The sequence below is a fragment of the Diadema antillarum genome, unplaced genomic scaffold (assembly GCF_040938485.1).
Source record: "Diadema antillarum isolate AM-2024a unplaced genomic scaffold, OU_Dant_1.0 scf00000029, whole genome shotgun sequence".
In the NCBI taxonomy this organism is placed as follows: domain Eukaryota; kingdom Metazoa; phylum Echinodermata; class Echinoidea; order Diadematoida; family Diadematidae; genus Diadema; species Diadema antillarum.
The window spans coordinates 2656695-2668608 of NW_027270918.1; the positions used below are offsets into that span (position 1 = coordinate 2656695).

Below are 11914 nucleotides of genomic sequence, written 5' to 3' on the forward strand. Positions count from 1 at the left end.
AACAGGTGCAGTAATGAGCGCAACCTTGCTGTTAAGGACAATCAAAGTAAAGAAATAATGATTAGATATCTCTAAAAACTCTCCAAGTTCATGGATACATAATTCCCTGACGCAATTCTGCCATGAAAACGCAGTGAGGCTTGTTAGATTGGCAATATGCGAATAATGTCGATAAACTTTTGGCTAGCTTTTCGTGTCTTCTTACCTGTACTTCGCCCTTCTTCTTCTCCCGTTCTTCCTTTTTGTTTGTGTGTTTGTTTGCTTGTTTTTACCTAAAGTCTTGCCCCGTCCTGTTAGGGTTAGGGTCCTGTTAGCCACCCCCCCCCCTCCTTCGGTTTGATGGAGGAATTAGGCCCAAGAAACATCTCCATCCGGTTAGAACTCTCGGTGAGTCACTACAGGGGTTTTGTGATTTTTGTTATTACAATTTGTATGTCTAAGTGTTATTTCCGTTAGTTTTTGTTTTACTGATTGAGGGGGGGGGGGGGGGGGACAAAAAAAATGTGTGTAGGTGGGGGAGGGCCCCCAGTTACCCGGTCCCTACATTCAGTGAGTTGTTTAAGGACTGTTCTCTGATAATTGAAGAAGACTTCTTCTGTGTCGTATCCAAAATCTATTTCAAGCAAGTTAAATTATGTTCTGAATGGCCAATAAATACTTGGACAACAAAATGAACTGACTTATCGAAGAGTCTCAGAGTTTATCTTCTCAAATTTTTATCTAAAATTCATGTGAATTCACCATCTCCGCCGTATCTAGAATATGGAAAAAGACCCCGGCACTTGCACATTCATTCTTTCATTTATTTTCATTTTTTCCCAGCAAATCATGACACAGAATAAACCAGGAATCAGTATAACATAGGCATCAACCTTACAGGATAGATAATGGTTAAAAAATAGAATTATACATGCATACCGGAAAAAAAAAGTTATGTTTAGAGAAAAAAAAAAGAACTGAGACTTTAAAGAAACTGAACTTGCTATTTAAAATGATGATGATGATGATGATGATGATGATGATGATGATGATAATAATAATAATAATAATAATAATAATAATAATAATAATAATAATAATAATAAAAACAAGCAGTGGCCCAGTATAATATCATGACACTGCCTGACAGTTGCACTATACTACGAATAAAGAAAATAATCATTGTTATAGATATCTGTACCTATATCTTCATGTACGCAGCAATGAAGGGGTTGTATCCAGGACATTTCCACATTAGGCCTGTAATTCTTTATGGGACAAATATAATTGCGTACACGTGTAAAGAAAAGCAAAGAAAAAAAGACAAAGAAACACGACAAAATAACAAAATTATTACATATAGGCCAAAAAATGAATATTAAACAAATATGAAATTGCGAATTTTTTGGCCATTGGACCAGTGAATGGCGAGCCTTCATAGTATCTTAACCCCGAGTCCCCCAAGTTCTCTGCGTTTGTGGATGGCATTTATCTGCTGCACATCACAGTCACTGCATGAGAAAACAACACGAAACGGTAGTCAGTGACCGTCGCATGAGCATAAAGAGAGAAAGTCATCAGATAAAACAAGCGAGGCAGATTATAGTTTCTGAAAGAAACAACTTCAGCTGGCGCTTCATTCGAAGATGCTATCTGTAGACCTTTTCAATTTGTGATAAGCATAAATGTGTTAATATTCAGAGTTTTCTCTTCACTGTAATGACGTATTCTACATACGGGGTAATATTCCGCTCTTGAACATTAATCATGACGCACTTTCCATCGAAACACACCAAAATGATGATAGTACCACTCCAAGCTTTTAATAGAATAATGATAGCTAGATGATATTTGTAGGAAACAAAATTTGAATAGAATTTTATTAGGGACTATCATTTTGAGAACGATTTCTATGAAAATACTTATGGACGATTTTGCTTGATGCAATTTCATAATAAGATACCAATAAACTTATGTACAATCATCATTTCTATAGGCCCCCTATATGATCTATTTTGGGTTCCGATTAGACTCTTTTTGACGTAAAAGTGTTAACAGATAGGCATGTATACATGTCACGGTCCTATAAAATTAGTTGTGTATAGGCCTATACGACCCACTCTTCGTTGATGTTTGAAAGTTGTTTCTGACATCAACTTTGCACAACCGTTTTATAAAACAGGTTGTCAATGTTCCATGGCCAATGTTTTGCGTGCTATATCAGAATCAAGTTATACTAGCGGTCTAGATTCTGTTGTTATAAGAATGTTAACAAACGGAAAGATATTGCCCTCTTCATGCTATGTTTGAAAGGCTTTTTGGTTATTGAAAAAACAGCCACCTCGTGAAGCAGTTAGGCCAATTATACTTGTACTATTTTTTAAACTAGTGTCCACGATTTTACATATAAATGCAAATCTCAAGAATGTAAAACCTTCCTTTCATCGCCTCGTTTCTTTCATTCGTTTGGAATGTTGAACAGCCTTGCCTTGAGAACTTCTATAGGAATCATGGATTAAAAAACACAACAACAACAACAACAACAACAACAACAACATCATCATCAACAACAACAACAACAACGTTAACGTTTTCCAATGCTCTGCGTGGTGGCTGACCAGATAGGTCTAGATGTTGTTGTGGCGTTCGGGCTGGTCGCAGTTCAGTTAGGTCAAGTTCAGCATTTATCCATAGGTAAGGAATTAATTTGCGCATTGTGTATTATATTTGCATAACAATTATATCTATTATAAAGTAGGCCTATGCTGTCAGGCGCTATATAAAATGATGTTCAAAAAGTTACTAGTATACTCTAGGCGAAGCGGGCCGGAAGCAATACCTCCCACCTCCCTCTACCGGCCAAATTATGTGTGGAACGTTTTGGCAGTCCGTCACATAAGCAAAATGATTTGTAGGAACCACAGCACAGATGGTGATCGAAGTGAGCCCTTGAACTGTTCCCGAGCCGATTTGGACGAATCTGTCGATTCATTTATCAAGCATTGGTATGATGTCATCACCGGTACAGATTTCTCTTGTAGCACTTAGAACACGTTGAGACTATCGACTGAGCATCCGTAAACCTGCTCCGGTTTTTAGTTGGAAACCCACGTTCCCCAAGCGCACCACACGTTGTACACTTTGTCGGCCCACCGATACCCCGCTCTCGCCCCCTCGCTGCCCTCCGGCGTCCTCGTCGGAGCCGGTATACCCTCCTGTCTGCTGCTGGAGCTCGGGCGCGAGTGCGTCCCCTGAGTAACTTCTTCCTGGACCTGGGGGTTGATGACCCTTGTCGACTCCCTGTTTATACTAGTATTCACTTTTAACTAAACTTTTTTCCCCCGAACTTTCTCCTATTAAAGTCCTACGCCTACAGTACTGTAACTGACAATTACCGATGCTTAGAACTGTAGTGGGGGCGGATACGTCTGGGACAGATTGTGATATACGTGAATGTGAAAAACTATATCCACGACCACGTACTGACGTGTACGTAGCTGTTTCTCTTGCAAGTTTGCCAGCAAGAGCCAACCTAGCCCAACACCAGGCCTGTTTACTGTCTTCCATGGCTGAGTTCAAGATTAAAGCAAGAAACCGGCAGTATGAGGGATTAGGAGGTAAGGAACTGGATTTTCCCTTCCAGAAGAGAGACGAACGTATCTAAGTAAAAATGTGACAGAATCATGTTTCAAAATGATATTGATGTGGCTGAGATGCGCAAGAAAGACGATCTGTATTTACTATCAGTATTACCTGTATACTCTGACAATTATAAGTGTCACCATCAGTTTGCATGTCTACCACAGATTCACTAAACTCTGCTCTGTGTAATGACTTTTAAGTAGGGTGGAACATCCTATTACCGGACGCTTTTCTTTGTGGCTTTGAATTCCGTACTCATAGAATGAAATTTCGGCTAAAAACAACACCACTTATTCACAGACTCATGGAAATTACGAATTCAGCCAACTTACGTCATTTCTTGGTTCCAGTTTTTAGAAAATATGCTTCAAACATACCCCTCTAAAAATAGTGGTTTTTTGCGCGGTGCAAAATCGCATTGTATTACCGGACGCTATTTTCGTAATCGAATAATCGAGGTCTTTTGCACCTAATCCTTGCACCAGAATCACAATTCATCCCACAAATCACCGTACACATTCTCACCGAGCGGATGACACACAAAAAAATCTGCAAATGAAGCTCAAATTTCGTATTTTACAGTAAAATGTCTGTCTTGACCATTTCGAACAGTTCACGCAATAAAACCTTGTGAGAAATCGACAACTGGTTAGAGTATACGTGCTTTGTCTATGGGAGCTGCACGCGCGGGTGATGAGTTGCGTGCCCCTTAGCGCACAACTATTCCGCATCGTTCGCGTTTGAGGACGATAGCTACAATTTTCCCGATATTGATCAGTGAACTTTTGGTTCTAATAGAATCTTCAGCATTTTTCCTGTATGTGAGTGGGATTTCATGGAATTTCAGTCGCGAAATGTGATTCAAACATGCATAAATATTAACTATAAACGAGGTGCGGGTCACTCAACTATAAATTTGAGGTAAAATGTGAATTTTTTCGTGTTTTTACATTTTTATGTGGCGTTTTTTGCGATTTCGGTCCACACAAAGTTCTGTAAGGCTAATCTACGAAGTCTCGCGCGTACAGAATGTCATTAGTACGCAAAAATGTGCGTGTCCGGTAATACCATGGTGTCCGGTGACACCATGCTTGCCCCTACTATTTAGATCTAGTTTTTTAACTTTTAGAAGTATGCATACCCCAGCCCAGGCCCAGCTCAGGGCTCCTGTTATGTATTATTATTTTTTTTTTTTTGGAAAATGAATATAATATGAGCTATGTTACAATTAACATTTCAAAACCAAAATGCCACAGCCAGCTACATACTTGTGATTATTTATATATATATTTATACATGATATATACATATATACATATATATATATATGTATATATATATATATAATTCACCTTTTTCCAGAGTTTGATGACCAACACTCTTCCATTTCCTTTTCTTATAAATGTATCAAATCAATGAATCACATGTCATCTTATCTTGCATATCTTATCGTGAAATCATGCTGTCCCCACCACTTTCCAAATACTTTAAAATGCATGTGATTGTGTGTTGCATCCGAATCCATGAGTGGTGAGCTTAACAAGGGTAGGGTAGTGTAGAGTGGTATCTTAGTAGCAAAATTAGTGTGTGTGGGGGGGGGGGGGTGGACATAATTGGAAGTCCTTCCTACCTGTATTATATATGTGTGTGAGTGCTGTTCGGATTCTCTTTCATACTACAGATAATGAGAAGGAATGGACAGGACCATTCTGCTTCATCCAGGGGGCGGACCCTCAGTACGGTATGATAGACGACATGGCCGAGAAGAGCCCCATAGGCTGGGCGACGGAGATCGAGCTCACCAGAAAAGCTGTGGCAGCCATCAACACCATGGAGCCAAAGCCCAAATTCTTTGTCTTGTGTGGAGACTTGGTACATGCCATGCCTGGTAACTAAAATAACACTACAATTTTCTGCTGATCAGAAGTACTGTAATATACACAGTTATCTAAAATTTCAACCAAAACGCACAAGAGACATTATTACTGTCTATACATGGACTGATATTTAAATCATATTTTTGCAGTAAAGCATTGATTTTCATTTGTTGTGTTAACAAGGCAATAGTAAATGCATTATGCATGAAAGACATCTTGAACAGTGCCCAAAATACTATTCATGTGGCATGATAGCTTTTGATTGTATGAACTAACTTTTGCAAGTTGTAATAATTGATGTTGTGAAATGATATTGCTTTGAGTGACTGTATACTTTTAAATAGATGAAATTCTGTCTGTGTCATCAAATGTTGCAACAGATGTTTTAATGATGTTTTTTGAAGAGGTTGTACAGAGTGAATGTTACTAACATTGTTATTGGAAAGTACCCGATAAGCATATAAACACATTCCAAGTGGACTTTATGCATTTACCAGTGCAATTCCTATTTCGATGTTATCTTGGGATTATATCACATTGTTGTATGTAATGCAGGAGTAAGATATATGGGCGAGTATGATTAAAATCAGTATGAATTAATATTGTGCTTGTTTCCTTCTACTCTAGAGGAGACAGGCCGAGAAAAGCAGGAGGTGGATTTCAGGGAGGAATTTTCCAAAGTTGACCCCAGTATTCCCCTAGTCTGTGTGTGTGGCAACCATGATATAGGGAACACTCCAACCCGTGCATCTATTCAACACTTTAATGAAAGGTGAGGGGTAAAGGTTAGGGGCTGCTGGCTAGGAGGGGGTTAAAAGTAAGTGGTTACCCACCCCCATAAGTTGCATTTATGTTTCAGCACCCCTTTCCATGTGTCCAGAAGAAAACCAAGTAAAAAGTTTGGGTAAGGAAAAATCCAAAGGTATTAGGATTACTGTGCTGCTCTTGCATTGTCAGAGATATGCCCAAATTGCCAGAAAACCTGCTGAAAGAATAATGAATATAACTTTTTTTCCTCATGAAAAGGGGAAAAGGAACAAGTTTCCCCTAATCAGTTTAGTGGAAGAAGATGGTGTTACTCAGTGAACAACATGTCTTACTCACAAAGGCAATATTTTGGGTTTTATTTCCAGACCTGCTGTTATGTTACACATGTAAGCCACTTGATATGTTTGTGCATCCCTTCCCATGTGTCAATGGAGAAAAGAAAGCAACAGTCAACTAGAACAACAACGACAATGACAAAAACAAACAAACAGCAACTCCGTGTCATGACAGGGGTATCAAACGGGTGAAAAAAAGTTCCTTTTAGTTATTACCTCCACCAAGGAAATTATGTTTTTGTCACCATTGGTTTGCTTGTCTGTCTGTTTGTAAATAACTCAAAAATTTGTGAATGAATTTGGATGAAACGTACAGGAAAAGTTGATAATGACTCAAGGAACAGATGATTCAATTTTGGTAGTGATCTAGGAGTTTTTGTGAATTTCTGAAGAATTATTTATCTTTTGTAAATAGGGTCTATGAACTTGGGAGTTCAAGCTGCGCGCATTTGAGGTTTGCGTGATATGCGTACCAAAGCGCGTGCTCTGCTCGAGGCACCACACAACAGGAAGCTGATGAAGTGAACACAAGGCGAAATTGGGCGATTTTCAGCATGCGTGTATGAGTGGGAATGAGCTGCTTGGTGAAGGTGTGCACTCTCCAAGTGCTTTTCTGGTCTGTTATGGAAATCAACCATAATTTTGCAGAAGACTAGGGTAAGGTAAACTGAGAATGAAGTGATCAGTTAGGCATCTGTGCGTCCAACAAACACTCCGAAATGAAATGGGCCTGTGGTACCAACTCCTCAGACTGTATCATTTTGAGAGCTATTTTACATGGATATGTGGATATGGGACTGGCTCTAATGAATGAAATTATTTGATGGCTAAGACAGTGTCAGTATAGAATCATCATTATTTGATGTGTTCTGACTTACCCAAACTTTACTTGTTTTTATGCTTTGTCCAAAACCATATTTAGGTTTATTAAGTAGTAAATTAAAGATTAAACTGTAAATTTTGATGTTACTCCTTTATGAATACTTGGATTCATTTCGTTATTCCTTTAGTACTTCTTTCCTTCTCTTGGGTCATTTATTACTGTTACTCAGTTCTTCACTTTCAGTAATATTACTCAGAACACCATGGGAAATTTTCCTGGGAACATCTTTGTAAGATTTGATAGTCATAGTTTTAGACATTGGAAATGCTCGTATTACATGTTTCCATGACATTTTCTGTGACAGTTGCTCCCATGAAATATCTGCATGCTAAGTGGAACATTGACTCTGCCAACAAGCATAACCCTAAACCTAATCCTAATCCTCACATCAAACTAAACCTAAACCCCTATTACAACCCTAACCCTAACCCTAAGTTGTTGGAGAAAATAAGACCGGTGCAATTGTCGCAGGAGCAAATGTCGTGTCACCATATAACACACTCTCCCTCCTCTTATCTGTACCCATTCAGGTTTGGGGATGACTATTTTGGATTCTGGGCTGGTGGTATCCGATTTCTGGTGCTGAATTCCCAGCTGTATGAAGATGCGAGTAAGGTGGAGGATCTCAAGAAAGAGCAAGATGCATGGCTGGAGGCAGAATTGGAAGGTAACGACGTCAGTTTGCATCAGTGATAAATTTCCTGAACTCTGCAAGCACAATTTAGTTTACCAAGATAGATAATTAATTTATTCTACTCAATACAGACCCACTCAACATCTTCATCTTTTTAAAAACAGATGGTCCAGGGTCCCGTTGCATAAAACTTTTTTAGCAACCTTAAAAAATTCAGGTTGGGATTTGCCCAACCTAAATTTTTTAAGGTTGCTAACATAAGAATGTAAAATCTGTTGCATAGAAACTCTGGTTGGGCGCTTCCAACCGGAATTTTGTGATTTCAACCGGAAAAAAATCCGGTTGGAGTTTTATGCAACGGGCCCCAGGGTGTCAGCCCTTGTAGGTGGTGTTTCCCTACATACTGGTAAAATATTCTACAAAACATAGCCAAGATTATTCAGATGTAAGAGAACACAACAATTGAAGATGTTTGGCAGGTACCTAGTTAGGTTGTATTATCAATATGAATTACGTTGTAGTGTTGTAAATTATTGAACAAGATTTTCATAATGCATTCGTGACTTAAGCACCATTAGCTTAATAATTCAGGGCTGCCAACTCTCACGCATTGAGCATGAGACTCACGAATTTTGGTCCTTTCTCACTCTAGAACTTTATTTCATTTGCATGCATTTCTATTGATCTCACTCATTTTGACTCCTAAATTATAGCATTGGCCTATGGGAGTCTCACTCTCAACTAGTTTCCAGTGTTGGCAGCCCTGATAATTACCACATGCTAATTATGCATACCCATTGTCAATGGTACTGGTATTTTGAGTTTGTGGTCCTGAGAAGATTATAACTGTTTTTGTTGTTGTTGTTGTTTTGTGTTTTGTGGCTTTTTCACATGGTTTTAATTCACTGTCTAGTCTTGCTTCAAGACTCACATGTAATTTCCATCCAGCATTGCCAGTGTTGTCAGCAGTGATTGCTATCATGTTTGATGTTTGAGAAGTGTTCTCCTCACAGTTTGATGGTACATCAGACAGTGCCGAAGTTGATATATGTCCAGTTGTAAAGATTCACCTTATAAAAATATTGAAACAGTGCAGAAAAGCGTGAATATAAAATTGGTCACAAGATGCAAATTAAACTTAAAATTCATGCCATATTTCTCCTGACCCGTTTTGGTCTGTTGCAGTCTTATTGTATCACCCATATAATGTTTTTTTATCTTTATTTGTTGCCTCTTTCGTCCTGCTTTTGTAAAATAAGAAGTATTTGACAATGATTTGTTTTCATATCTGCACCAATGTCCTAAGATGCGAAGTCTTCAGGCTGCAAGCAACTAGTCTTGTTTCAGCACATACCCTGGTTTTTAAAGACTGCCGATGAGGAGAATGATTACTTCAACATTGATAAAGACATCAGGATACCCATGCTGGATAAGTTTATTGCTGCGGGTGAGTTGAAATAACCCCAGGTCATGTTTGATGTGCTCTGAAACAACTTGGCAGCAAATTGGGTAGATATGTTCAGAAAGAAGAAGCCCCCAATTACCGGATGAAATTGAAGAAAAATTAGCTACTGTCACTTGTGAAAACTAATGAATGCTTTAGAACAGAATGTAGAATGGTTATATGGTCATGAATATTCCAGTATTTATGGCTCTGTGGTGATCCATCCTTGGATATTAATAATTTGTAAACTAAGACACATTGCAATGGACATTTTCATGCAATCATTGTTTACTTTCTCCTAGTTTTGCCTTCTTAAAGCCATAAATGATAAAAAGCCACTTGCTTGTGTCTTCCATTCTGAAGTCAGTCATTTGAGAGATGAAATAGCTGAATGAAAGTATAACATAAGTGTTTACAGTCTTGATTCGGTTCATTTCAGTACCCAAATTGTCAGTTTGAAGGGCTTTCAAAGCTTCGTAAAATACTGTGCGCTAACACTGCGTATTATATTGGGGAAAAGAGCTGTGATGTGTAGTGGTGCATTTAATGCCTCTGCCCCGTAGTGGCATTACTAGTATCAGGGTGTGATAAAACATAGGAAATAAATGTGCTTCTTAAGTGCTTCATTGAAAAAAGCAAATTATTGTTTCTTGTCTTTGTGGATGGTACTCAGAATGTTCCATAATACTGAAACAAATATATGAAGATGCACCACAACTGACACTTGGCTTTCTTCGTCCACTTCCCTCTCTCTGCTCCATTGCAACACTTTCTAGGTGTGAATGCAATTTTCTGTGGTCACTATCACCGGAATGCGGGCGGGGTCTACAAAGGCATGGAGGAGGTCGTGACCTCAGCAATGGGCTGTCCACTTGGTGAGGCGCCGTCGGGTCTACGAGTGGTCAAGGTTCACGAAACGAGCATCTCGCACCAGTACTATGCCATGGACGACATTCCTGCCAAAGTTGACCTTTAACCTCACTGAAATACCTATATTTTACTGAATATACAGAAGCAGTACAATGGTCTTTTTCTGCATTATTTTTTAAACAATACATGTATTTTATTAATTTGCTTTTGTGCTGCCCATAGTCCATTTGTTATTATGATGCCAAACATGAAGCGATTAAGCAGTATATAAATGCAGAGAAACTTGCTGTAAAAGTCACAGTGGAGATTTTTGCGCGACTAATTTTTTGCGCTCAGCCGCGTAAGAGGAGTTTCGCATGTTTTTAATTCCGCTGAATCAAGACATCAAGTACAGGAACATATGGCAAGCAAAAATGTTCACATGCGTTTATTTTTGCGCTAGTTTCTGGTTGCGCGAAACGCAAACGCGCAAAAAAACGTGCAAAAATTTCAACACCGCAAAAATTTCCACTTTTACAGTATGCTGAAGCAATGTGTAGATGTGTATATACAAATGTGATTTTTCTATCAGCTGTAACAGGACCAGAACTAGGTCTCCAAGATGCAACTTTTATCAAGGAAAGTGGTCATGATTAGCACAGTGAATCCAGTAAATTTTTAGATATTCTGGAAATGAGAATTTCATTAACTCTTGTAATATCACATCTGTTTCTTTAAGAATATGTTTATGACTGGAAAAATGCACAGATTCATTTTTTTTTCAGCTGACTTGCAGCAACTTTGCCCAAGTTCTGGAGATGAAAGTTGTAGAAGTTAGCATAATCATATTCATAAACTAGTACAAGGGAACCTCCTTATAATAAGTGGCTAGGGATTTCTAAAATTAGTTTGGTGTATCAAAAATCTTTTTAAATCAGGGATAAAAGCACAAATTTTAAAGGAATGGGACCTGTAAAATTCCCGTGAAATATCAGGTATCTCATTATATCCAACCTCATTATAATGAGGTTCCGCTATACTCTTCCTACACTGAGGAGGACTATGTCCAAGGCAGTTACAATTAATATACATGCGGGACTATGGCATGGATTTACTCGCCAGTGGTGCATGTGGTGATGCACAAATTTTGGATGAAAACCATGTGAAATTTGCAACGCATATTTGCATTGAAACGTGGGTAGTTTGTCAATCGATCAAATGAATAGATAAAGAAAGGGACAAAGAAGGAATGGAAGCAGTCTAATGAAATTTTACTTAAAGGTAAACGTGTGTATGATATCATGAATATGAGAAATCTGAAATAATTTGTAATCTGGCTGTCTGTCTCCATCCTCACTTTGTAGACGTACTTTACAGCTGTGAGAAAATGCTCTCCATTGTTCAGAGGTGCCTTTTGTGTAGATCTAAACATTGCTTTTTTTTTTTCTTGTTCAAAAGATATTTCATATGATTTCATGCAATGTCAAGTTGCTTCTAAAAAAA

At 38.4% G+C, this 11914-nt stretch overlaps 1 protein-coding gene across 1 annotated transcript; it reads left to right on the forward strand.

The window, feature by feature from the left end:
* Positions 1-3381: 3381 nt before the first annotated feature.
* Positions 3382-10538, forward strand: LOC139738038 (serine/threonine-protein phosphatase CPPED1-like). Its single transcript, XM_071648704.1, has 6 exons — positions 3382-3596; positions 5303-5509; positions 6126-6270; positions 8015-8151; positions 9425-9565; positions 10339-10538. The coding sequence occupies exons 1-6, from the start codon at positions 3545-3547 to the stop codon at positions 10536-10538; spliced, it is 882 nt and encodes a 293-aa protein (XP_071504805.1). The 5' UTR covers positions 3382-3544.
* The last annotated feature ends 1376 nt before the right edge of the window (positions 10539-11914 follow it).

What these genes read in the sequence shown, in the direction of transcription:
- LOC139738038 (XM_071648704.1), top strand. Translation starts at nt 3,545, where the DNA reads ATGGCTGAGTTCAAGATTAAAGCAAGAAACCGGCAGTATGAGGGATTA. An exon ending in GCAGTATGAGGGATTAGGAG is followed by an intron (nt 3,597 to 5,302) that starts GTAAGGAACTGG and finishes TTCATACTACAG; the next exon opens with ATAATGAGAAGGAATGGACA. An exon ending in ATTCAACACTTTAATGAAAG is followed by an intron (nt 6,271 to 8,014) that starts GTGAGGGGTAAA and finishes GTACCCATTCAG; the next exon opens with GTTTGGGGATGACTATTTTG.